The following is a 26,622-nucleotide window of genomic DNA, read 5'->3' on the forward strand; positions in this document are numbered from 1 at the left end:
ACGTGAACAGCCCAGTTCATTTTTCGACGGGAAGACAAACACCGGTTTGCCCCAAATGTTGGTTACGTTTTAATTATTTTATTAGTTTTACGAAATGGAAATAAACTTGTGGAAAAAGGGAAATGTTCTATTTATCGTACAATGCAAGACTTGATACTTTCTCGGTCGGCAAGTTATCGTGGTAGATTCATTTGGTTGTGAGAGTGGGAATTTATGCCCAGAGTTATCCTTGATCAAATTGTGACATACAATTACATAACATTAATGATACGCTTACCTTACAGATCAAGCTTTAATGAATCAATACGTTCTGCCAAAAAATGTAGATGTACGAATCCATTTTTGTAATCGTAAATAACCTGAAATAACGCTGTACTTCTTCAAAGCGACATAACATTTGAATTTCCGAGCTTATATAACGCCCTTGAACTCAACACGACACGGAAGGGAGGCAGCTGAGCGCCATTTTTGATACACAGCAACGGAGCTGACTAGCATTAGCTGTCAACAAGCTTGAACTTTAAGTTGCAGGCTTTAAACCTAAACGGGCGGATCACCAGACACAAAATGAATGCTGTAGATCATGTGCGGGACATGGCTGCCGCTGGCCTCCACTCTAATGTCCGGGTACTGAGTAGTTTGTTGCTGACTATGAGCAACAACAACCCGTAAGTACAACCATCACTGGGTCCGTCTATTCACTGGATTCGTGTACACGCCGTTGCAGCGATTATAGTTTTTAAGTGGTTGGTAATTATGATAATAACCACACTTATTACCCATTCAAGAGACAATAAGAGCGCATTCTTCTAAAACTAAGGCCATGCGTTGCTTCAGAGAAATGACTGTCAATATCGAGCTTCGACTCTTTTCTTTTTTTGTTAGATTGCTGATGTTCACTGGTTCTTCAATGGACACCACAGTTCTTCAAATGTCATAGTGTAATTCAGTGGTTGCAGTTAGTTCTAGAGTTGTTAACATTGTTAGCAATTGACTGCCATCCAACGCTTGTTAGTTGAACCAGAGCGTCTAAACGTTGAGCATGTTTTTATGACCATTATATTTGTGCTTATGTTCAATGTAAATCCAAGTACTTGATGACTGTTTCGTTTCTTTTTCTTTTCCATCACTGCACCCAGAGAGCTTTTCTCTCCTGCTCAGAAGTACCAGCTGTTGGTTTACCATGCTGATGCCATCTTCCACGATAAAGAGTATCGCAATGCTGCCTGCAAATACAGTATGGCCCTTCAGCAGAAGAAAGTGCTCAGTAAAACATCCAAAGTTCGGACGTCAACTGGTGGAGCGGCGGCAAACCTTCAGGCCCAGGTACACGTCTCCGGATAGTAGCCGCGATTATAGACGTCAACTATGTCATAATGGTATTGTTGTTAAACAGTCAAGAGTGAGTTCCTTCCAAAATTGTATTTTGTAGGGAGCCAATTGACGGTAGAAGTTATTGTAGTTCTTTTGAAACATTTGTCTGAATCTTTTAAATGGTTATTTAACATTGTTTTTCAGAGTCTGCCATCTGAGATTGAGGTGAAGTACAAGATTGCTGAATGCTACACAATCTTAAAACTGGATAAAGATGCCATCGCTGTGCTGGATGGGATCCCCTCCAGACAGAGGACTCCCAAGGTAAGTTTCTTCTTTCTTTGTTTTGAGGTTTCCCATCGTGTGTAGCTGAAACTGCATCAAACTGTTGAACTTGCTTCGTACTCCCTTTTTTGCGCTAGGCTGATGCATGTGAATCTGCTTGCAAAATTGCCTTGTTAAAGCTTATTTTTGATTTTTGCCATTTAAATGTTTTTTGTGGGTTTTTTTTTCTGTTCTGGAACTTGACTGAAAATGTTAAGATTTGGCATTGAAGAATTTCTGATAGTGTATTTACCATGTCAGAGTTCAAATGAAGGAACTACTTTTCTTATATTAGCATTTCTATTGTGTGCTGACTGTTTTATTTTGTTACAAGTTCCAAGGTATTTTCAGAGATGTGTCTCTTTGAGATTGATTATGCAGAACAGGCCGGAGGGTCGTAGTTAAATCTCGCAGAGCTCAGATAAAAGATCTTAGATTTTTATGATCCAAAAGTCCTTAACATACTGATTTGACCTTTTCATCAATTGTCAAACAAGATGCTCTTTATTGATCAGTTGAATGACATCATTAAATACAACTTGTTTTGCTGTTGCATCCACCCATGTCACGCTTTTTTTTCGATCCTTTTGTTTTGGGCAGATCAACATGATGCTGGCTAACCTGTACAGGAAAGCAGGTCAGGAACGCTCTGCCGTCACCAGCTACAAGGAGGTTCTCAGACAGTGCCCTCTCGCTCTGGACGCCATCATCGGTAAAGAAAAACACACCTTACTCCTCAGAATGGTTGGAAGTAGCATAACTTATTGTACTCGATATACCAGCAAACAAAATGTATTTGTATTTTTATAATAAATGGATTATTGTTATCGCCAAAATTACAGCATTTATCATGATAACTTTTTTTCTCCATATCTCCCATCCCTAGTTGAAAGTGTTCCTTTATTTTTATCTGACTCATTTGTGATTTCACTTCAGTTACTTCAACTCTCCCTCTGCAGGTCTTCTCTCCTTGTCAGTGAAAGGCGCTGAGGTGGCGTCTATGACCATGGACATTATTCAGACCATCCCAAACTTGGACTGGCTGACGGTGTGGATTAAAGCATACGCCTTCATTCACACTGGAGACAACCAGAGAGCCATCAACACCATCTGGTGAGAACAGAAGCTCTGAATTTGATAGTGTTGTTGAAGCGGGAGAGTTATGAAACCCGAGTATTAACTATACTGAAGGGTTGAGGTGTCAAGAGTGCCATCTAGTGGTCTCTGAAAATCAGGACACTGTTTCACCAAACCTTGCAGCTTAAAACCTGAAATGGCAATGATTTTCAGTTATTTGTTGCGTGATTTTAAAAGTTTGTTGTAGCTGGACTGTGTCTCTGGTCACTCCTCAGCTCAATGGAGAAGAAGTCCCTGCTGCGGGACAACGTGGACCTCCTGGTAAGCCTGGCTGATGTCTACTTCCGTGCCGGTGACACCAAAAATGCCATCCTCCGATTTGAGCAAGCGCAGATGCTTGACCCATATCTCATCAAAGGTGGGTCTTCTGGTGACCCTCTTTTCTACTCTTCGGACATTTGAGCAAGATTGTCATATGTCAATGTATCAATGAAGCTTTCCCTGATAACACTATTGATTTCCATCTGAAAGGCAAGTGTTTTTTAAGGAACCTCTTCTTTCTTTGTTTGTTTTTCCTAGAAGAATATGAACAACAACACAAATAAAATGTAGTTTCCATATTGACTTGAAAATATTCCTGGAGTTTATAAACAGTAGTGTGGCCTTTGTTTTTTTTGTTTTGTTTTTTTGAATAATTCAAACGCAGCACTAGTTGTAAATGTACTGACTTATCTTGTCGATCATGGCGCCAGGTATGGACGTGTATGGCTACCTGATGGCTCGAGAAGGTCACCTGGAGGACGTGGAGGTCCTGGGAGGGCGACTCTTTAACATCTCAGACCAGCATGCTGAGCCCTGGGTGATCTCAGGGTGAGTGTGGAGCGTGAGTGTGGTTTTGTTCAGCCTTCCTTCATGCTGCTCTGCTGCTTGGGTCACAGGTGCCACAGTTTCTACAGCAAGCGTTACTCCAGAGCGCTCTACCTGGGGGCCAAGGCCATTCAGCTGAACAGCAACAGCGTGCAGGCGCTTCTCCTGAAGGGGGCGGCGCTGAGGAACATGGGTCGCGTTCAGGAAGCCATCATCCACTTCAGGGAGGCCATGCGGCTGGCGCCCTGCAGACTGGACTGTTATGAAGGTTTCCGGTCTTCTCTTGTTCTGCCACTGGCATGAAGAAGTGTCTGCTCACTCTGGTGTCGTGGTGTCACAGGCTTGATCGACTGCTACCTGGCCTCCAACGGCATCCGAGAAGCCATGGGCATGGCCAACAACATCTATAAGACCCTGGGGGCCAACGCCCAGACCTTGACCATCCTGGCCACCGTGTGTCTGGAGGACCCGGTCACCCAGGAGAAGGCCAAGACGCTGCTGGACAAAGCTCTGGCTCAGAGGCCCGACTACACCAAAGCTGTGGTGAAGAAGGCCGAGTTACTGAGTACGTTCCTCAGGTCCTCCTCACTCCTGCTGCCCGCAGCTGAGCACGTCTCACTTTTGCAGGTCGAGAGCAGAAGTATGAGGAAGGGATCGCTCTGCTCCGAAATGCACTGGCCAATCAGAGCGACTGTGCCCTGCACAGGATGTTGGGAGACTTCCTGGTGGCTGTCAGTGATTTCCAAGAAGCCATGGATCAGTACAGTATAGCTCTCAGGTGACCACCCCTTTTTTTGGTTGACTACTGGTGAGACCTTTGTGAAGCTGTACTGAAGTGACTAAGAACTAAGTACTATTCTGTCAGGTCGAGTTAAGGACCATTGTCTTCTGTTTTACATGGGTGTTAATATATGTACCTTATTTTTAAAACCCCAGTCTGGATCCCAACGATCAGAAGTCTTTGGAGGGCATGCAGAAGATGGAGAAGGAGGAGAGTCCCACGGATGCCACGGTGGAGCTGGACGGGGACGACATGGAAGGCAGTGGGGAGGACGGCGAGCTGGAGGGCAGCGACAGCGATGCGGCGCAGTGGGCAGATCAGGAGCAGTGGTTCGGGATGCAGTGACCCTGGCTCCACCCCTCCTCCTGACACAGTGGTCTGACCGATGGTGTCCAGAATACACTTCACAGGTGGGACTGAAGCTGCGGAGCACGTAGCAGCGGAGATGGGTTGATGGCGCGGGTCACACCTGCTTCCGTACAATGCAGCTGTGGTTGCCAAGACTGAGCAGTGATGAAACAAAAGTTGAGTTGTTGGAGGTGACACGGAGCGGTGAGTCCAAAGTTTTAATTTGGGATTTCAATGTTAAAAAATGTCATGTTGGTGTTCTGTGGCTAGTCGTGCGCAGCTGTGTTTTCTTCAGCATGTGTGAGATGAACTGAGGGGAGGAGGAGGGAGGTTTGAGCCAGGAATGTAATCGTTGTTTCAAGTTTGTTGTCATTTTTGTTTGTCAAGATTTTCTTTCAATTGAGCCAAACGCTCCTCAGTGAGTGTTACTTAACTATTTCAAGACATGTTTTGTACAGATTTTTAATAAATGTCTAATAAAAAACAAACACTTCACGTTTGACAGTTTTATTTACCTGAAATCATAAGGTCATGTGACACATGGAACAATGTCGTCTGAAAATACAGTACAGCAGTTCGGCACATGAGCCAAAGGAGAGAGAGAGAGTCTGTTGTTGTCATGGTAACGGGTCTTATTGCACCACCAGGTTCCCTCTGAGGAAAGTCAGCCAAACATGTATCATGTCAGTGCAACGCAGGAGTTCGGTTCTTAAACGTCCCATGAAAATGTTTCTCAGCTTATGTCAACGTTTGCGATCTGATGGACTCTGCAGAGCTGCACACGGTCCGGTCCGTTCAGATGGACGGAAGAGCGAGGCTGTGCTGTCAGACTTGAGTTTCTGGCCGTTTTATTTGACTAAAGAATCACGTTGGTGAGCTCCTTCTCCAGACGCGCTGCTCTCGTAAGAAGTTCTGCCCCAAACACACAATCACAACAAAACCAAACCAAAGTTTCAGTACTCGGGAGTATTCGGCTCACAGGGCCTTCACTGTGGAGAGAGAGAGAGAGAAGAGGAATGGACAGGAGTCAAAGGCTGAAGGCGCAGACATGCAAAGAAGAGAATCCACAGTCCCTTGGAACAAGCTCAAAACCAGTACCAGTTTCGTCCACACTGGTGATCACCGGTTTGTTTGTAGTCCAGTGACTTTTAAGATATTTTATTGAGCTGACACACACACACACACACAGGACCGAGCCAGTTAGATCCACGCGGGTTGTAACTAAAAGAAGCACTGTTGTTAGAGCGGCCATGCAGAGAGGACGGCAGTAACTACAGAGCGACACAGAGGGAGGGCGAGCAACAGGAATCTACCGAGCGCAGATCGTAGTGCGATATATATACTGTATATATAAATATACACACACAAATACAGACTCTCTTTGTACAAATTCAGGTACAGTATCTGCACATTTATACAAATCCTGGTCATCGGATGTAAAATGAACAAAGCAAAGTGTTTAAAAAGAACCCTTAAAATGTTTCACAATCAAATAGGTAACAACGCCCCCTGCAGATAAAAAAGTGAACTGCAACACAAACTGGTTAAGCACTCAACAGTGGTCGAGGAAACGTGGGCGGCGGTACTCTGGACAGCGCTGAGGTAGCTGTGTCTGCCTAATGCAGAAAAACAAAATCAAAGACGTGTGGAGCGGAAAAACAAAATAGAGAAACATGCCAGAGCAAATACATTCAAGTCTTGGACCAAAACATTAGTGTTTCACTACAGAATGAGTCGTTCTTGTACCCGCAGCCCTCCCCCCGCCCACAAATTTACAAAAATGTTATCATTATAAAACCTTCAATTCTATATACAACTGCGACCCATCAGGAAGGAGGTCCGAAGCCCGGTGGTTAAACTACAGACTTGTCAAATAGAATCAAAAATGTGTGAAAGTATAAATAACGGTGAACGGATCTGGACGAGTGTGTTAAGGTCCACGTCACACCGGTGCACAGGGATGTGGGGGGTGAGTCAGGGCCACAGCACGGCAGACACGTTAGAGTCGGCGCCGTAGATCCACAGCACCAGGGGCAGGGACACGGCAACGAAGGGCCAGGAGATTCCCTCTGCACAAGCGGACAGAGAGCGCCCCCCGCGGGTGGGTTTCTCCAGCTGTTTACCCAAGTCCAAGTAGTTCCGAGCCACGAACTTTAGCACCTCGTCCAGCAGGATGACGGGCAGAGAGATCTTCAGCACCATCAGCCACTGGGTCGTGTCCAGAGGGGTGATCTGGAAGATGACCTGCAGCAGAAGAAGCGCCATGTTCCTCCGGATGCTTTCACAGGGAGGTGAGAATATAAATGAAAGATGGTGGGACTCACAGGCAGCGGCTCCACGTAGAGGATGAGGAAGTGAAGCGACATGGAGAGGCAGATGGCCCCCAGCAGCCAGACGTTCTCCCACGGGGGCATCCGCAGCAGCGACTGGTTCTCCGACAGACTGAGAACAGCAAACTGGTTAATGAACGTTCCCACCGTCTCCAACACCATCTCTGATACCTGTTAAGAGCGTTGCACATCTCGATGGTGACCAGCACGGACAGAGCCATGGTCATGGGGTAGGGGGACTCAAACACCTGGCAGTCCAGGTCCTCGAACTCCGGATTGTCCGGGGCACACTGGAGGAAGTGGCTCTGTGGGAGATGCAGACTGATGTTTACACTTCACAAGGGCGAGAGAGGCCTCGCAGACTGACCAGCTGGTAGAGGGTGAGCTGGGGTCCGTCCTCGGAGACAGTGAACCACCAGGCGGCGGCTCCGACAGTGGCAGCTCCCACGTAGCCTGGAGCACAACAGATGCATTTAAGAAGACAAGATCAGAAGGGTCTGGAATCAAAACGCCTCAGAGCAGCATGTCGTCGGCAAAACAGCAGAAGAGGAAAATATCTAGGCATAAATCTACTAGATTACATGAATGAATGATGGGAATAAAACAGAAGCGCTGTGTGAGATTATTTACAAACATTACAACGTTTTAATGTAATTTAAGAGGCAGACTAATCCCTTTTTTTGTCTGCAGTAAAACTCAAATGTCAAAACTGACGCCGAATAGTTTCGCATCGAAAGAAAACCTTAAATGTTTGTATTTAAAAGTTATATTTGGTTTAAGTTTACAAATTGGCCGCCTCACTGAAAACATGAGGGAGCAAAAATGGCCGACGTGTCTGCGACTTCCAGTTTCAACAAGATCAATCACCAAGCATTTGGAGCAGCTTAAACAAAGGTGTTTGCTGACCAAACACAACGTGCTCGAACACCAGTCAGCTCTCACTGAGACGCTCATTTAAATAGTGGAGAGGTTTGTTCCCACCTTTTGTTCATGTAAAAGCTCGGTTTTATTCCTTCAAAAACAGTATATGAGTTTAAGCATGTGGCAAAATCTATCCACTGACAGCAGCTCAGCAGGAAGACTGATCTGACAGGGACTTACAATGTTCAGATCTCAAAAGAAAAGCGCCTTGACTGAGCAGCAGCAGTTTAAAGTAGCTCTGTGAACCAGTCGGCTGTGAAATGTTTGCAAAGTGGGGAAAGTCCGGTTCGACCCGGCAACAGCCTGAAAAACTGAGCGTTCGTAGTAGGCTCTTTAGAAAACCACCTAATCTCACAGGAGGCCTTGTCACCGCAGTGAGGAGTGGGAGTGTCTGTGCTGAGCATCATTGAAGCCATGAGCCACAGAGTGGGCTTCATGGAGGTACATGGTGCTGTTCATAGTGAAAATGCCACTCACATCCGATGGCCAAGTATCTGAAGAAGAGCCAGCCGGAGATCAGGGGCTCCTTGGCGTTTCGGGGGGGCTTCTCCATGATGTCCAGGTCGGGAGGGTTGAAGCCGAGGGCCGTGGCGGGGAGCCCGTCTGTGACCAGGTTGACCCACAGCAGCTGAACCGGGATGAGAGCTTCAGGGAAGCCCAGAGCTGCGGTCAGGAAGATGCTGCAAGAGAGAAGTGGTGACTTCAGACAAATTCTCTGCAACTTATTTCTCTTCTCTTCCCAGTAATCTTGTGACGGCACCGTGGAAAACCACCCAGCTATGAGACTAACAGAACGCAACCCACGACTCCTGAAGATCAGATGTGACCCGGGACACTGCAGAAAAGGACTAACATAGAGACACCAGGCCGGACTGGTACCTTTAATGTCACAGTGGCTCTGAAGCAACGAAAGTTTGGGACTTCAGTAAAGAAGTAACCAAGCAATAATGACCCCCAATGATGTCACGCAGCAGCATGTGGCCGAGCACAGCAGCACATGGAAGTCATTAAAACAGTTCTGTGCGCAGCTTCTTGGCTGGAGAACACGAAGGATGCGATGAAACTCACCACACAACCTCGCCCACGTTGGAGGAGATGAGGTATCGGATGAACTGCTTCATGTTGTTGTAAATGGCTCGTCCTTCCTCGACGGCAGCCACGATGGAGGAGAAGTTGTCGTCGGCCAGGACCATCTCAGAGGCAGACTTGGCAACGGCAGTGCCAGAGCCCATGGCGATGCCGATCTCTGCTTTTTTCAGGGCGGGAGCGTCGTTGACGCCGTCACCGGTCTACGAAGAAAAGACCGAGACTGAAGTAGGTGGTAGTGGCAGAAGGGTCCAGAACCCTGGAGGCTTCCTACCATTGCAGTGATCTCATCAAATCCCTGCAGGAACTCGACTATCTTTGACTTGTGCGACGGCTCAACGCGGGCGAAGCAGCGGGCGTGAGTGACGGCCTCCAGCTGGGCGCTGGGCGTCAGCTCGTCGAACTCCCGCCCAGTGAAGGCCATGCGCTCCACGTCGTCCTCCTCGCTCAGGATGCCGATGCGACGGCAGATGGCCACGGCGGTGCCCTTGTTGTCCCCGGTGATCATGATGACGCGGATGCCAGCCTGCCGGCACAGCTTGATGGAAGCAGCCACCTCCTGCCTGGGAGGGTCCAGCATGCCGACACAGCCCACGAAGGTCAGGTCGGACTGGACATCAAGGACAATATTAATACCTCGGGGAAACCTTGAGAGTCGACTGAGAACGTTACCTCATAGTCTGAGAACTTTGCCGTGTCCGACAGAATCATGTCGTCCATTCTCGGCGGGCTGTCTCTCGTGGCAAGTGCCAGACATCTCAGGGTGTCTCGGCCGGTGCCGTACTCCCGGATCACAGACATGATCTTTTCCTTGATGCCGTTACTGAGTGGGACTTTGCTGTTGCCCACTCTGACATGGGTGCATCTGTCAATGACGCCCTCTGGAGCTCCCTGAGAAGCAACACACAGGTGAGCTCTCACTTCAAGATCATCTCTGGGTAGCGCTGAGTACCTTGACAAACATCTTGCCCATGGAGGAACGTGACTTGTTGGGGGTGCAGTAGACGGACATGGACTTTCTGTCTCTGGAGAACTCCAGAGTACACTCCTTCTTCATCAGCTGTTTGATCACCTGCTCACAGAGAGGAAGCACCGTGTGAAGCAAGATACATGTGGGCACTCTGGAGAGTTGGGGCGCCACTCACAGAGTTGCAGGCGTTGGCTCTGTCAATCTTGGAGAGGTTCTGGACATCGGTGTCAAACACGTTCATCTTCTCCACCAGACAGGTCAGGGCGGTCTCAGTGGCCTCGCCCACTTTCTCATACACACCTTTCACCTGAATCACGAAACACAGTTTATAAAATGAGTTGGTATGTAGCGGAACCATAGGTCTTCACTGTTTTTAAGAACAATTTTTTAGCTGCACAAAACCAGATGAGGTGTGGCTGAAGGGAAAACAAAATGTCTTCCGTCATATTTTAATATTACTTTGTGTGTGGCATGGTCTAGCGACAAAGAAAATGATGCAGCATATGCTCAAGCAACGACCTTGAGCATATGCTACATTAGCACAACACCCTAAGGTGGATGGCCTCCTAACGCTTTTAACCAGCAGGGGGCCTACTCCACACCTGCAAGAACTCAATTCACTCAGCTCATATTTTCAGTTAGTTTGTCTTTTTTTGAGACACTAATTTCATTTAAGGCTGTGAGGGGCATCGGATCAAGTTTAGTTAAAATGTTTTAGTATTTGAGGCAGTGAAGATAATAAAATAGACCTTCATGCCTTCCCTTCAAAATTCTCACACGTTTTTATTATTTCATCATGCAACCTACTACAAGAATTGACACATAAAAGTGTGCAAAATCCAAACCTCATTGAAGTCCAGTGATGAGTCGTTACACAGAGCACAGATGGTTGCCAGTTCAACCAGGGCATCGTACTGGGAACTTTTGACCAGTTTCCCATCCTGGTACCTGAGGAAGGATGCACATCACCAGATCAAAATGTGTCAGTCATCTTAGGTGACTGAGATTTGAAGAGTGGAAGACAGAACTTACACTTCACCCTCAGGAGCGTATGTGGAGCCAGTGATGGTGAACTCTGACAGAGAACAGCTGTCACCTTCTGCTTTGTTCAGGACGAACATCTGAGGAGAACAATGTCATCAACAGGACAGCAGGGGGCAGCACATTGACAGACATCAAAGAGGAATCAAAACAAACTGCGTGAAGGCACTTGGCAAAGTGAAATTTGGTGAAAACGGGGAGGAAAAATAGAGTCCTTAAAAAGCGGAAATATCTCAGTGCGCGCCAGACTATTAATCATAAACACACAGAGAATAGAATCTGCAGCATCGTGACGACACAAGGTCAGTTATGCAACGGCTGCATTCAAAGTCAAATATTTTCTCACAGATTAGCAGCACTGTGACGTCTTTGCTCAATAGCTGAGTGATCAGATGAGACAGATGCTTAGACAGATAACACCTCACTTTCCATGCTCAGCATTACACTCTGTGTGTCACTCACTCGGCACACTGACATCTGGTTGGTGGTCAGGGTTCCAGTCTTGTCTGAACAGATGACAGAGGTACAGCCCAGAGTCTCCACTGACGGCAGGCTGCGGACGATGGCGTTCTTCTTTGCCATGCGCCGCGTCCCCAGAGCCAGACATGTGGTGATGACCGCAGGCAGGCCCTCGGGGATGGCGGCAACAGCCAGCGCCACGGCGATCTTGAAGTAGTAGACCGCCCCACGGATCCAGGAGCCCCCGTGGACCGGGTCATTAAAATGCCCGATGTTGATGATCCACACAGCGATGCAGATGAGGGAGATGACCTTTGAAAGCTGCTCGCCAAACTCGTCTAGCTTCTGCTGCAGCGGCGTCTTCTCCTGTTCGGTAGCTGCCATTTCATCTCGGATCTTGCCAATCTCTGTGTTGACGCCTGTGGCCACGACCACACCCACGGCTTTCCCGGCAGCGATGTTGGTTCCCTAAAATAACAAGCAAACACAATGACAGAAGGGATCAAACATCAAGCCCTTCAACTCACAGTTTTCACAGTCCATTGATAGAAAGTTCAGACAGACATTAAGTCCGAATACATTCACAGGATGTGCGACATGCTGTTAATCTCACCGAGAAGAGCATGTTTTTCTTATCCTGATTAACAGCGCGAGGGTCTGGTACCGGGTCGGTGTGTTTGATGACGGACACGGATTCACCTTGAGGGACAACAGAGGGAACGATATGGGTCAGTTCGCCACAGGTGATCAGAACTAGGACCATAAAATGTGAGTGATTGACAGTTCAGGGGTGGCTAAATACACAGCAACTCATTGCCTCCAGACTCCACTTCAATTATAAAGGACTCTAGTCATGGCAGCAACCCCCAACAATACAGTGCAATAAGGTGTTACATACAGCCATAACACATGAAGACTTCCAGTCCTCTCATGAGACTTTTGACTTTTAACTTTTTATTCAACAAGAAGGCATACAGTACTCAACACTAATTTGAAGCAACAGCTTTATAACAATAAGTCACAGCAAAATGAAGAGATTAAAATGAAGAGTGACATGTTCAGGTGACGCACATGAATTTCAGAAGCTAACAGCAGGTACATCTTACCAGTCAGGATGGACTGATCCACTCTCAGGGTTGTTGATTTGATTGAACAGATGCGAATGTCAGCTGGCACTTTGTCTCCGACTGAAGCACAAAAAACACACAGAAAATGTGTCAGGTGCAAAAGAAATGCAAGGTTGAAAAGCAGAAGTATATTATTATTTCTTTCAACTGTTCATATGTGCTCAGTTTATGTGACTATACTCTATATGCTATACTATATTCAACTATATATTGATTGCATAAATATTTAACGTTGCAGTTCATTTTTATTAAGGTGAGAAACACACAAGATAAGCGACCATGTAAAGGAAATAGAAAGGAAAGAGAAAAGTTCAATTAGTGTCATCCAGCTTCCGCTTGTCATCTACACATCGTAGGCATTGTGTACTAAACATCACGCACTGATGCTAGACTTTTACTTCCTGCAGCAGTGAGGCAATCTCTGTGCTGTTCCTCGTCTTGTTAGAGCAGTATGTACATGCAGTATAGGTTAAACACTGAACACAAGTTGAGTTGCGAGAAAAGAAAAAAAAAGTAATGTAATATAGTATACTCAAAAGGTTCCTTATTTTGTGATGTTTGCAATTATAGGTTGTCGTTTGCATGATGTAAGCATGAAGTCACAAACAAAAAAAAGATGGGAAAGTTAAACATTTCAATGGCAAACCAAAAAAACAAACATCTACTGCATGTAAGCGGATATGCTGCACAGCAATTCATTGGATCCAACGACTGTGTACAAGCAGGAACTCAAATGTCTCGTAAACTCAAAGCACAGCTCGTGGTTGCCACACAACAGCAGAGCAGCGCTGCCATCCCAGTAGTGAAAGAGAGGGAGAGCCAAAGAAAGAGGGAAATGAAGGGCCAGGAGCCATAAAAGGCCCGTCTCAAAGGAAAAGGCCAGGGCACACCGGAATCACAGCGACCCAATTCAGTTTCCTAACAGCAGATAAAGGCACTAGAAAGTAGGGAAATGGCTCAGGCTGAGGCCCAGTTCCTCGGGCAAGACATATAGTCCCACATTGTTCAAAAATGTTAATCGTGACAACTGACACGAATGTGCAGCACCTATACAAGGGCTCACAAAGGCAGGGTAAATATGCAAGAATGTACAGAAACCACCATCTAGACATCAGTGGGGAAAAGCTACTAACAATAAAGGCACTCAGCTCAGCTTCCTATTTCAGGGTATTATGATACAAAGCCCTGTGTGTCCTTGAGAGGAGGGAGGGAGGACAGCAACAGGTCCAACAATGCGGGAAGCCAAAAATGGTAAAAGCATTTCAATTTGTCCCCAATGCTCTGATCAGATTTAAATACGGCTGGATGATGGCAGCTGTTCCCACATCACCGCAGTGACAGCATTAGATGATGACGACGGTGAGGAGGAAGATGTGAAGAAGCTGCCGCTATTATGGTGCGCTCTGATCGTTCCATTAACACATGCTGCCTTCAGATCTGCAACTGAACCGTTTCTTCGCCATTCGCACCTCCACACTCGTGATTCATGGGCCAGATATGACCCCCTGTGATACTGGACAGCGGTCAACTCATTAGCTGTCCTTGCAGCGGTGCCAAGAACTCCGATCCATCAGCTGGTGCAGGACAATCAAGACAGGCACTGACAGTTGCATCTCTAAACCAACTCACGGTGGAACAATAGCACTTCTGGGAAGGTCATGAACAGCGGCTCCTATAAGGCTCCAGTTACTCTCACTCCTAAATATTTGACACCAGTTAGAGTCCATTTATCAGAGGCAAAATAATTTTAGCTAGTCATCCTCAGAGGCAGTATCTTAACGCTAATAAAAGGAAACCTGGATTATCGCTGACCTTGGCAGAGCAGCCTGGGGGCCACAGGCGGCTTTTTGCCTCCATTTATGCAGCCTTAGTCACAGTGGAACTATTAAGCTGACGAAGAAGAAGCACTTCTGAGAACTTGATCTTTATGTTCAAATATTTATTTACCTTTCAAATGACACGGTTCAATACATTGTTAACTTCATCACGGCCGTTTGGTTTGTTTAGTGTTTACATGGCTAATAACATTTATATTTAGTGTGAAGCTAAAGTGTGCATCTTCTTCTCGAAAGAAAAACTGTCACAAATGAATGGCGTCATATTTAGTACATAACATTGAAGAGATACATATACAACTTCTTTCATTGATTAACTTTTCTTTAACCCTTTCTGTGTGTCTTTAAAGTCTAAAAAAAATTGCATCCTATTATGGCTCAATCGTATTTGTTCCTTCTGTTTTGTAGGCTTAACGGCCCCTGACAATATCACAATGTTTATGTATACTTATGAATACTTATGAAAACGGCGATTTTTAAGTAAACAAGTGTAAGTTAAATTAAACAGCCTTTTTCTTCTGTCCAGCCTTCACAACAATTGCAGCACATAAAGTAGTCCCTTGAGGCGAATAATAATAATAATAATAATAATAATAATAATAATAATAATAATAATTTGACGCATGACAAACAAGATTGAGCCACTTCAAACCCAGCCAAGGGTTATGGTTTACTATAAAAATCCATGTTGGGCTGAGGTTTCATGAAACAGTGTCCTCATATCCTGGGGCTACTAGATGGCACACCATGTTTCAAGAGGATGGGAGACCATTAAGTGGGTTCTGAAACACCGTTTCATGAAGCCTTATCTGCATGTCACTACTTATTACTAAATACAATGAGCTCCTTTGAAAAGCAGTCATTGTAGATGAAACCAGCGCTGAGACTGAGACTCAGATTTTGTCAAACAGAGGGATTGTCTGGTGGCTGTTAAACTGCAGAGCCACTCTGATGAAGTATGTGTTTATTCTCTTGTGTCAACATCCTACTTGGTGCAAGTCCAAGCGGCTTCTTATGCACGGCCGGTTTTCGACCAGCATTTACAGGCAGGTCTGTGACCAGCACTGAGGTGTTGGTGATGTTGCACACAGTATCTCATTGGCACAAAGATTTGGACTGCCAGTCAGATTGATGTCTAATCGCTGCCGGCTGGATGTGTCAGGAGGGTCCATGTGCTGATGGCAGCGGAACAAAAGGCTGACCCAGGTTGACATGTCAAGAGGAGCTTTTCAAAGCAATTTGCCTCGTGAAGCATCCCGCACTTCTATGGCACAGATCAAACACATTTCAAATAAGAACACAAAAAAGCAGACATTTTTGCAATGCAATATTTTCTCTGTGCGAAAGGAAGAACAAAAGAATAAAGGTCTTCCTCAAGACTTTTATTCTGGTGTGAAAAACCTCAGGCTCCACATCAGACAACTCTCTATTTTTCACTGCATGATACCTTCAATATTATTCTGCCCACTGACTTCACACCGGACCACATGAAGACTTCACACAGCACAAAGCCAACAGGAAAACTAAAATAACACCACAAATCTAAGAGCAAAACTCTTCTCCAATTATACAGTGGGACATGGCAGTAAGCATTGCAGAGGGCAACAAAGAGAACAGAGGAGAAGAGAGGAAGAATGTGCAGAACTAATCGGAAATATTGCAATGACATACTGCAACTCATTTAATAAAGCAGTTAGACAAATTAAGTGCTATATTCATGAACTAATAAGGCAAAAGCTCATTCTTTCCATCCCAAACGTACATTCTTTATTTGTGTCTATGTGTAGGAGGTGAAAATGAAAAGCTCCTCAGCTTTCAATGCTTCTGGCTTCCCATCCCACCTTCATCAACTGTTCACTGAATCAAACCATCAGCCTTTGCATTTCTGCTGACTGAAGCTGTTGTTGACCTCTGACCGTGAATATGTGAGCACCATCGTAAAGTCTCCTTGAAATCCCGACTCCTCGCTGTCATGAATCTTAAACAGCAGCAGACTCAGCCAGAAGTTGCCATCCAACTGTTTCTGTTGCCATGGAAACAAAACGCTGTCCTAGAACAGGGCAGGAAGGGTTATAACTTGAGGAAAACATGAAACATTTACATCCGAGCGTTAAATGCAATTGATTTACAAGACAGCATCTATTTTTGCACCATATTTGGCAAATCAATCGTTCACATTCTCTGCTTTTTCATACACCTTTCTGCTTAAATTCATACGTTTTATACATTAAAATTTCAGTTTGTCTACACTTCCCTTGTTGATACTGTCATCAACTTTATGGACTTCTGCTACAGGATATTTGTATATGTATATTCAACACTGGCACATCTTGTTTCCTTCAATCTAAGCAGGTCATAATGAAGTCATCAAGCACTCCTCATGCTGCTAGCGTCATCTGCCAAGTACTTAAACCCCCCACAATCACTCACTCACTGCGACATGTAACCATCTTTTTTATAAAAATTAACTGCTTATTATTTCTGCGCTGGCTGACAAAACCAACAACACATAATTATCTTTGAGAGTTTAAAGTCCAACCATTATGACTATTGGCAGATGTTTATCTGGTTTTACAGACCATTACACTGGAGTTAATGGATCATTCGTTGATGAATAGCACATTAAGCACACTTCAAGACCACATCCAGCTGTCAGTGCACTGGGACTACATATCAAACGTGGAGCTTGTTCAGTTTAACCCCTTAAATTACAGCACTTCTGAGCAGAAAGGGAATTTTCATGCATGACCCAAGAGAGTGCTATGGATTATAATAATCATGTCATGAGATGCTGCGTAGTTCCATCCTGGATTGAAAATAATAATAATAATACAAGGTCACTGTCTGAGCTACACTTTCAAAAGTAGTTTTCAGAACACATTTGCAGCAAAGAAACAGGCTGTTAATTTCCCTAAAATTACTATTTATGACTTGAGCACACTTGATGCAGCATCACCTCCACTGAACCGTTTTATGAGCTCCTTATGTGACCATGAGCAGGGATTCACTGTCTATACAAGATAGTTCATGTAGGTTTAACAGCAGTCCCCAAGGTGCTGCAGATATGACCCTTTGTCTCTCTCACTGACATCTCAGTAACCCTGCCAAAAGAGAGTCCCTGGGTGGCAACGGATGTTTGCCAGACGATATCAAATGCCACATACTGTACTATCCACCGCGTCCGGAATTTTAGTGGAAGGTGCGGGGTGCTGATGGGAAGGGTCACTGTGATCTGAGCCTGAAGGGGTAGGGGTGGGAGCATATCCACAAAGTGCTTCCCTAAAAGGCCATCTCTCTCCAGCACTATAGCTGGAGCAGAGAAGATCCTCCCTCTGTACAACCCGTCACATGGAGCTCACTCACATGTGGACTTCACAGAGAACAAATCCCCAAGCTCAGAAAAGACCTTTCTTTTAACCATCAGGACCAAATTAAACGGGCAACAATCACCTTTGTCACTGTGATCATGGTTCGACTGGATAACTATTGGTTCTTGAGTGTGTAATTTCAATTTGGCTTTGTGCCTAGCAAGGATGTGTCTTTAAAAAAAAAAAAAAAAAGGGACACCGTGATGGATGGGAATGAGGATCGGCTTTGTGCCAGCCCTGGTGTTGACTTGGATGGTCGCCTGAGCGATTGGCAGTGGTTGGTCACCACCGACATGCCCCCATTCATGACTTTCAAAACAGTTTTCCAGGCCTGCAGCAACTACTCGACTACTAAATTAGTCCCTGTAGGGTTCATGAGTTGAATAGTTGTGACATCATTACTCTCATAGCACAATGCGCAGTCATAGGAGAAATAGGACCATCATGACCCAAAAATGACACAAACCAGTTTACACCACATATTAAGCGAAATGAAGCTTCAAATTCACATTCAACACCATACTATACAAATTTCTTTTCTATTGAATTACTATCTACAACACTACAATCAGACATGTTGTTGTGTTCGTGTTCATGTCATTTGTAGACGACTCAACTAATCTTGTCTTGGCAGTCTATGGTTAGTGGCTGACCAAAATAGTCAAATAATTTCCTACAAATTCTTCAACGCGTCATTTCACTAACAGGAGTTAAATGAAGATGCAAAATTGGAGAGCAAACATAAAATAAATTGATGTCCCACTCCTCTTAAACCATTAATGAGAGTACAGCAGCATTTACAGATTTGGGTTTTTGAGCAATACATTTCAGAAGAATCCATTAAATCAATGACATGCTGTTGAAACACACTGCCTGGTATATCAACGTGAAATTCCAGAGCTCATATGAGCCAGTGAATGATGCCGATTGAGTAGGAGGCAGCTGAACTCCACATAAATGCTGCTGAGGGCGATTCTTCTCACGGCAGAGAATCGCCTTCAGAGGCCTCTACCTCGGCTCAGCAGTGAGCCTGCGTCATCACACTCCTCTGTATGGCAGGGGTCACTTTCAAGCTTGAGGGAAATTGCATACATATCAAACAAGCTTTACCAAAGAAATGCCAAAAAGAAATACATCAAGACTGCAGCTAGTGAAGTCTCAAAAACAGATGGGAGTTAAACCACTCCTAAAGCAGAGGCGTGACAAACGGTTGGCAGTGATCACAATTGAAAGTGCTCCATTTGTCCTTGTCAAGGTCATCCAGGAGTCTAGAGGAACAGCGCCTCACGTCATGCTGCGTAACAATGTTCAGCACATGGGTGGGACCAGACAATTGTCATCTTCATGCTAGTCACTGCCTACTATAAATACAGCCTCCATAATCTATAGTGCCTGTGATGGCTAAAAATAAAAGCCACCACTATGCACAGAAAAGAACAATGCACCACCTTGGTGGCTTGGGGTTAAACTGAATATCAAGATAACGCAGGCTCTTAAAGCACCCTTGCATACCAACACAAAGCCATCTCTTTCTGTCTAGTCGCAGTGCATCTGCGCCAGGACAAAGGAGCCCACTGATTCAATGATGCATTTTTACACTTCAGCTGTGAGCGATTCAGGTATAAAATTGAGCCATTCAGTCATTTGTGTCTGACGGATGAAACCAAATCCACACACAGAATTGAGAGTGTGCCTTAATACCATTTCCACCTGATCCTCTGAGACAATGAGTTATTAAGAACATCTCAAAATACTCCAGTCTTTCAAATTACATCACCTCTGCACTGACACAAGCTCAGTGCTCTACATGCTCCGTTTCACTCACCAAACGCTGCTTATATGGTATAACTTCAGAAGATTTCAGGGTTGATTTGACACATAGCTAATAAATCTCTTGCCATGCTTAAAAACAAATGAGGTGTTTCAATGATGAGGAATGGCTAAACCATTGTGTTTTAAGATAAGAAAAGCAGTTCATTTATTTGTTTCAGACAAATTTGCTATGAAAACATCAAACTACCAGTACAAACGCGGCACATACCTCTACCAAGGAGTTAATTTCAAGAGTTTATAAAGGACAGCATACAATCAAATCACTAACACAACTTCCATCATTCAGGAATTGTGTACACTCATGGCACAAAAGTATCTTGATGCTCCTCATAAACGTTAAAACTTCCATGCTCTTTCCATACAATTAAAGAACTTCTTTATTTACATCTAATTGTCAATAATAAGGGAGGCGTTAAGAGTGAACACTCAGTTACCCTCCAAGGGTAGACTATAGTACTTAATAATAATGAATTACTGCCTAATACGCTGCTAACACACACTCATAAGTAGTACAGTGACGGTTAATCAAAAGTGACTGGTATAGGAGAGAAAGGTCAGAGACAGACAGACAAACAGAAGTGCAAGACCCTGAAAGCTGAAGACTTAAACACTGCATGTCATACATAGAAGGTTTCGTGGAACAGGTGAAAATAATCAACATGATATTAATAACCAGAGAGGTGAACAGAACAACTTACCAGCAACTTCCACAATGTCACCGGGAACAATATCCCGGGCCTTGATTCTCTGGACGGTCTTTCTGTCCTGCCGGTACACTTTGCCCATCTCAGGCTCGTACTCCTTCAGTGCTTCAATGGCATCCTCTGCATTCCGTTCCTTGTCAGCAACAAACAACATGATCGTCAAAAACAGCGGCTCTCACGCAATAATATGGGGTAGCAGATCATCATCTACATTTACTTTTGAAGGACAACAGTTGTCAGCTGAGCAAAACCACAAGGGCCACAGTCCATAAGACAAAACCGAGTGGCTGTAAGTGTGTATTGGGAAAGTACAATGAGCCATGATGAATAACAACACTGAGTGCAGCTTTTACATGAGCACTTTCAGAGAGGTAAATATTTATATTGACATGAGCAACTTTACTGTTTACTTTCCTCTGTGGCCCTTCTTTCAAAACAGCATGCCTGTGCATCATGATGTAGACTAACAAACTGGGAAGAAAAATCCCAATCCTGATCCAGCGATTTCAGAATTGCTGTCATCATTAATGTAACTAGGAAAGCAGTTTCTGCAAAAAAGTTCACAATCAAATGTTGGTAAATACAAGCTGACCAGGGTGCTGGGGAGACTTAAAAGTCTAACTACACGGCTCAACTAAAATTCATCATTTTGTGCAAGTATTGGGTTATTTTTTATATGCTACTTGAGATACAAACTATTGTTGAGAGTAAGACAATATTTTTCATTTTTCCAATGAAATGAAGATGACTCATGTCCTGAAACTTGTTCCTTGAATCATGTTTACTGAAGTTTGCAATCAGTATACACAAACACACTCTCCAGTGTTATGTAATGAACTGCGTTCAGAAAGCGTTCTAACTATGGTGGACTCAGGATCTCATCTCACTCTCTCTCGATAGTATAAAGTAGGCTTAGGAAGGCACTGACAATCCTGGGATAATTGAAACAAGGGGCAGAAATGTACTCTGTTTAAACTTCTTTCCAGCTAAACTACATGTACTTTTACAAGCTACACTTGTTAAGTAGCTTTCCAAACACTGCGCACAGAGGTTTGATGGGATCATCTAACACAGATTGGTCATGATGAGGTGAAACAGGGTGATTACTTCTTGTGTAAACATTCCCCTACTGATTGTTTAGAACATTGAAGAAACCCTTTAGCATACTAGATCAGAGTTTCATGTCGCTTTTATAAACAAACAGATTTCTTGTGTGAATGTGTATGAATTATGGTGGTAGTTGGAGTCGCCTTAAGGGCAGCTTACAACCACTGGTGTGACTGAAGTATGAATGGATAATGGTTTCTGTTACGTGCTTTGGGTGTCTTGAATAACACGACATGAATCAAAGCCATTATTACTATTCCTGAAGAACAAAATAAGACACAATTCCAAAGGTCAATTTAGTGGCACTTAATAGTGAAAGGAATCTCACCTGCCACACGCCAACAATTGCATTAGCTATGAGAATAAGTAAAATTACAAAAGGCTCCACGAACGCTGTGATGGTTTCCTCCCCCTCCTCAAACCATGCCAGAACCTGCGGACAAAAAAGGAATCACAAAAAAAGAGTTAGGCACTTTATACTCCAGCCTGAAGCAACGAGGAAAAATGTTCTCATGAATATGAGATCAAGCACAGAAGAACTTCATTGTGGGTAACACACACCATGAAGCACTATGGGGTAGAGGCTTTATTTGCCAAAAGACAAATGACATCGATTCAACCAAGCAAATCATTTGAGAAGTTATTACAGAAAGGGTGGCTTGAAATATTCCAATGACTGTCAAAATCTCTCTGCTAATATCTCCTAATTGATAATGGAACAGCCTCCGTGAGTACGACATGCCAGAGAGCGTCGGATGCCAAAGACATTAGAAAGTGCATGAGTCAAAATGGCAAGAATAACTGCTAAGCATCTGTTCACAAAAGTGCATAGCTCAGCAGTGGCAAGACAAAACAAAATCTTCCGTTTGATGAATTCTAATTTGTTTTTGTAGACAGACATTTATATTATACAGCGCCCAGGACAGAAAGCCATCAACAACTTTCTAGGTTGCGAGTCGATCTCAAGAGCGTGGCGGCCGTTTTAAAGGTCTGACTTTGACTCGCTTCCAGATGAGATCCCTGGTCTGCCCTCCCACTGACGGGCCAAAGCCCAAATTTGGTCCTGAGTGGTGCTGTGTTTGCTTGTCAGACAGCAGCCACTGACACCTTAGTATCACCTGACCAGGGCACTGCATGCAACATGCCAACCCATGCACGCACTTATCTGCTGCTTGTCAGCCATCTGTTAATGTAACTGGTTTCCTTTTGTCACTTGGAAAATTTGATCTTTGTAGGGATCACGAACAAAAACCATAAAAATGCAACTTTAAAATGTGCAGCAACTGATTAAATAATGTATGAAATGGTTGCAGTATTTAAGGCCACAATACACACCCATATTGATGTGGCATTGTTTTGCTAACCTCTTAACATAATCTACATGGAGTCACAATGATCAATATTAATATTCTTGGAATTGATGAAGAGAAGAAAACTGAGTGAATTAATGTTCACCTTCAGCCAAGGGTGACAAGGAGCAGTGTATGAAGGCCATTTGAGGACGTTAGCCAATAGGTTCGCTTGCAACAAGACTTAGAGAAACGACATTAGCTGCACAACTTCCTTTGATCGGCAGCTAGTAACAACTTAAATGTGTTGAACTAAAAATAAACAAATAAAAACATCAGAATCTTCCACATATGCCTTTCCTGGATAGTTTAAGCTTGTGCTGTGAGGCTCTGATATAAGTTTTTAATCACAAAATTTTGTTAAAAATTTGTTAATTTCTACTATCAACAACCAAGAAATATCCACCGAAGAGAGCAAAAAAAATATCAGCAGGCTTCCAGTGAAGCTGCCACATCACTGTTGGATGACACTGACAGTTCACAAGTGAGGGATAGTAGTCAAACGGACTCATATACAGCCCTAACTGCTTGGATTCTTGAACACATTTCCTTTTTCCTAAATTGAAACAAAACAAAAACCTCCCTGTCAGCAAATAACAAAATGCTGCTGTTGGCATTTCATCTGTAAAATGTTGCAATTGTACTTAAAGGTCTACGAACTCAAAAGCCTTGTTTCTGCACTGTTGTGAACAGACGGTACAGGAAGGACAGACCTCCGCCGGACTTTCCATCACAGACGTTGAGTTGAGCATAATACCTCTTAACCAGCACCAAACACCAGATCCGACGACACTTGAACATGTCTTTGGCAAGCAGCACCAGTCTGAAGCTTAAGCAGGGGTGATGTCATCACACCGTAACTCAACCACTCAGATGTCTGACTCCAAACATAAACACACACACACCAACTCAATCTGCTGTTGTCACCATGCCTGGGAGGGCTCACCAGTCTTCTCAGCTGTTTAAGTGCCTAATATGCGAGCGTAACCCCAGACGGGTTACATAAACTGAAGATATTCACACTTTAGCACTATGCACCGCACAAACTGTCCCCCACCAATCATCACACATATACAGGGCTCAGCTGTAAACCCATCTGGAGTTCACTTGGAGACATGCTTATTGGCAGAGGTGAAGAAAGGAAACTATTCCAAGGATGCAGAGACTAATCCAGAGATATCCTTAAGAGGGCGCACGTTATTAAGATGGGCTGCATGTGACACAAGGGGAAAAAAGCCTCCCCTTATCATCAATAAGAACGGTTTTAATTCCTCAGATACTGAGATCATACTTCGACATTAGAGAGTGCAGAGAGTCAATTCATACTTACAAAGGAAATGCAAGCAGCCAGCAGAAGAATTCGTACAAGCAAGTCTTCAAACTGTTCCAGGACTAGCTCCCATAAAGACTTTCCTACAGAGGCAAAACGTAAGTCATACAGCCACAATCATTGACAACACCTGTATGTAGCAATTCTTACCTTCCTCGGCTGGTAACTCTGGAGTCCAATCATGGAGGCAGACAAAAGCAGAAGAGAATAGTCAGTAACCATTCAGCACGATTCACTGCTTATATTAAACAACAGGAGAAGTCATGCCGTGTAAGCTGCTCATGAGCATTTCCATTAATAAACATTCCACCTGCTCAAAATAAACATTTTAAACACAATATTTACCATGCGACACGTGATGTTTAAATTTCCCAGACACAGTTTTGTACCTCGACTTGTTTGTTTGCTAGGACGACAAGTGTCCCAGCTCCAGTCCAATTGAACAGGAGCTCCCCTCTGTATTTGGAAAAAGGGGGTACTGGTGCCACTAAAAACAGAGTCGCCCAAATAGGCAGCCAGACTTTGTAAATGTCGAGTCTAACCTAAATTTTGAGTCCTCATAACCACTGAAATTTCAGGTGCAACGCACTGGTGGTCTAAATCCCATAATGCACTGCAACAGTCGAAGCACATGTACCAGTCGATGATTAAAAACAAACACCCTATGCATTCAACAGTGAGTTAGGATAAAGAAATATTAATTTAATTATGTGACTGATTGATTTATTTATCATTTTGGCCCCCTGTTTTGAACACATTCTCTGTTATTTGTCGACTTGGCTATGTTGAGGAGGTACATAATGAAACTGTCAACAATTTAGTCTTGTTAGTTTTTCTTGTAAACAGTAAACAACACAATTTTTTTTCTTTGTGCCTGTATAACGCAGCCTCACCTTTTGAAATACAGAAAGATTTATTGAACAGTATTTATGAATATTTGACATTGTGTCGAATTTTAACTGTATTTAGACCACAATAGTGATAGATATCTCAAAAAGATATTGCGCTAAACTTGAGTTAGCAACTGCTGTGAAGTCAATTCCCACGTGAGGAGCAAAACTACATACTGTAGAAAGGAAAACGTGATTTCAAGTGCCAGATAATACTTTTTCGTCATGGCTTAGTGGGAATTTATCTTTGAATACGGTGTGGTATCTATCTGGCACACACACTCGTAGCTAGTTCGTCGTGGGGGAAAGGTTTTAAAAGTAAAATACACACGCTAACCAGCTGGTGTGGTCATGAAATATTCAAGTCTTGAAGCTAAGTGAGCTAACTCCTTCACAACTAGCCTCGCCTTCAAGAAAGTAAGTCGCGCGGGACACATTTTTGGGGTCCAACTTGACTCGATTCAACGTAACATGTCAGACTAACACAAACCAGCAGCTATAGTGACCCCGCCGATGCACCAGCAGGCAGGACAACAAGAGCCATTATGCAATGATGACTTAATTTAATGGAGTTACGGGGGTTCTGGGAAACCCTGGAGAGCGCAGTGATGACGTCAGCTCAATCTGTTCCTGCCGCCGGGAGACGTCGCTGACTTTTGCCCCATATCGTCGTGCACTCTCCCTGACTCCGTGTTACAATGACATGACACATTCACACAGCAGCGGTGTCGTACCGTTTAGGCCCCACTTCTCCCGCTGCCGCTTCACCTCGTCCAGGGAAAGTCCGGTGCTCTCGTTGACGCAGAAATAACTGTAAACTTCTTCCACACTCTTGGTGTGAGCGTTCTCCATGGCGGCGCCTGCGGATTCTCGCTCGACTCTAGTTCAGTTGAAGGACCCCCTCAGAACATTCACACAGTTGGCAGCTAACGCGGTCCAGTTGGAGAAAGGGGCTTCTTCAGTGGTGGAATTCTGTCTGCTGCAGCCCGAGGAAGGTGACTCGGAACCGTCGCTTATGTCCAACGATGGAGGGGGGAGAGTCTGCGGTAGTGTGTCCCGAGAGTGAAGGACCGCATTCAGGCCGAGTGTTCCCCGGAGCTCCGGCGCGTGAGCGAGGCTGGGCAGCTCTGTGGTTCGGTTCCGCGCTGCTCTCTGCTTTATCAAAGTGACGCTTCCTGCGCCGCATGTGGAGTCACGTGATTGGACGAGGGGGGTCAGACGCGTTCAGGGCTCCGAACGATCCAGGATCTTGGCGCCTGCGTTCACTCGCTATTTAACTTGGAAATGAACTCCGTCACGTGACAGCAGCGCACACGCTTCCGTGTTGTTTCGACTGTTGGGCAAGTGTGTTTGGCCAGCAAACACCGCGTTTCATTCCACAAGTAAAACAAGGGTTTTATTTGGAGGTCGCTGAAGTTGTCGCTGAAGAATGATCATTCATGCACCCCATCGAATGCTGTTGATTTTAAATCAAATAATTCAAGACCAGCGCCAATGAGTGAATTCGAGGGCATTGAGTTATAGAATGGATGTAGTTTATATTTAAGATTTTTGATCACAT

At 44.5% G+C, this 26,622-nt stretch overlaps 2 protein-coding genes across 2 annotated transcripts; one reads left to right on the forward strand and one right to left on the reverse strand.

The window, feature by feature from the left end:
* Positions 1-127: 127 nt before the first annotated feature.
* On the forward strand, positions 128-5,199 carry anapc7 (anaphase promoting complex subunit 7). The gene is made up of 11 exons (XM_053869813.1): positions 128-668; positions 1,140-1,326; positions 1,519-1,638; positions 2,239-2,350; positions 2,598-2,751; positions 2,991-3,133; positions 3,468-3,585; positions 3,654-3,850; positions 3,923-4,147; positions 4,210-4,360; positions 4,519-5,199. Exons 1-11 carry the CDS (start codon positions 568-570, stop codon positions 4,706-4,708), a joined length of 1,698 nt encoding a protein of 565 aa, XP_053725788.1. The 5' UTR covers positions 128-567; the 3' UTR covers positions 4,709-5,199.
* On the reverse strand, positions 5,186-26,345 carry atp2a2a (ATPase sarcoplasmic/endoplasmic reticulum Ca2+ transporting 2a). The gene is made up of 20 exons (XM_053869811.1): positions 25,796-26,345; positions 24,322-24,339; positions 24,172-24,254; positions 21,821-21,925; positions 20,380-20,518; positions 12,625-12,705; positions 12,132-12,217; positions 11,522-11,986; positions 11,051-11,139; positions 10,864-10,966; positions 10,194-10,325; positions 10,001-10,120; positions 9,721-9,939; positions 9,323-9,658; positions 9,031-9,251; positions 8,440-8,642; positions 7,409-7,494; positions 7,213-7,346; positions 7,036-7,153; positions 5,186-6,955 (listed from the first exon to the last, which is right to left on the reverse strand). The coding sequence occupies exons 1-20, from the start codon at positions 25,911-25,913 to the stop codon at positions 6,686-6,688; spliced, it is 3,126 nt and encodes a 1,041-aa protein (XP_053725786.1). The 5' UTR covers positions 25,914-26,345; the 3' UTR covers positions 5,186-6,685.
* Between the last annotated feature and the right edge of the window lie 277 nt (positions 26,346-26,622).

The sequence above is a fragment of the Synchiropus splendidus genome, chromosome 7 (assembly GCF_027744825.2).
Source record: "Synchiropus splendidus isolate RoL2022-P1 chromosome 7, RoL_Sspl_1.0, whole genome shotgun sequence".
Classification (NCBI taxonomy): Eukaryota; Metazoa; Chordata; class Actinopteri; order Syngnathiformes; family Callionymidae; genus Synchiropus; species Synchiropus splendidus.

Coding starts and splice junctions, on each gene's coding strand:
- anapc7 (XM_053869813.1), top strand. CDS start 568: ATGAATGCTGTAGATCATGTGCGGGACATGGCTGCCGCTGGCCTCCAC. Junction 1,639..2,238: donor CCAGACAGAGGACTCCCAAG/GTAAGTTTCTTC, acceptor TGTTTTGGGCAG/ATCAACATGATGCTGGCTAA. Junction 3,851..3,922: donor CAGACTGGACTGTTATGAAG/GTTTCCGGTCTT, acceptor GTGGTGTCACAG/GCTTGATCGACTGCTACCTG.
- atp2a2a (XM_053869811.1), bottom strand. CDS start 25,913: ATGGAGAACGCTCACACCAAGAGTGTGGAAGAAGTTTACAGTTATTTC. Junction 10,326..10,863: donor CATCACTGGACTTCAATGAG/GTTTGGATTTTG, acceptor TTCGTGATTCAG/GTGAAAGGTGTGTATGAGAA. Junction 7,495..8,439: donor CAGATACTTGGCCATCGGAT/GTGAGTGGCATT, acceptor GTTGTGCTCCAG/GCTACGTGGGAGCTGCCACT.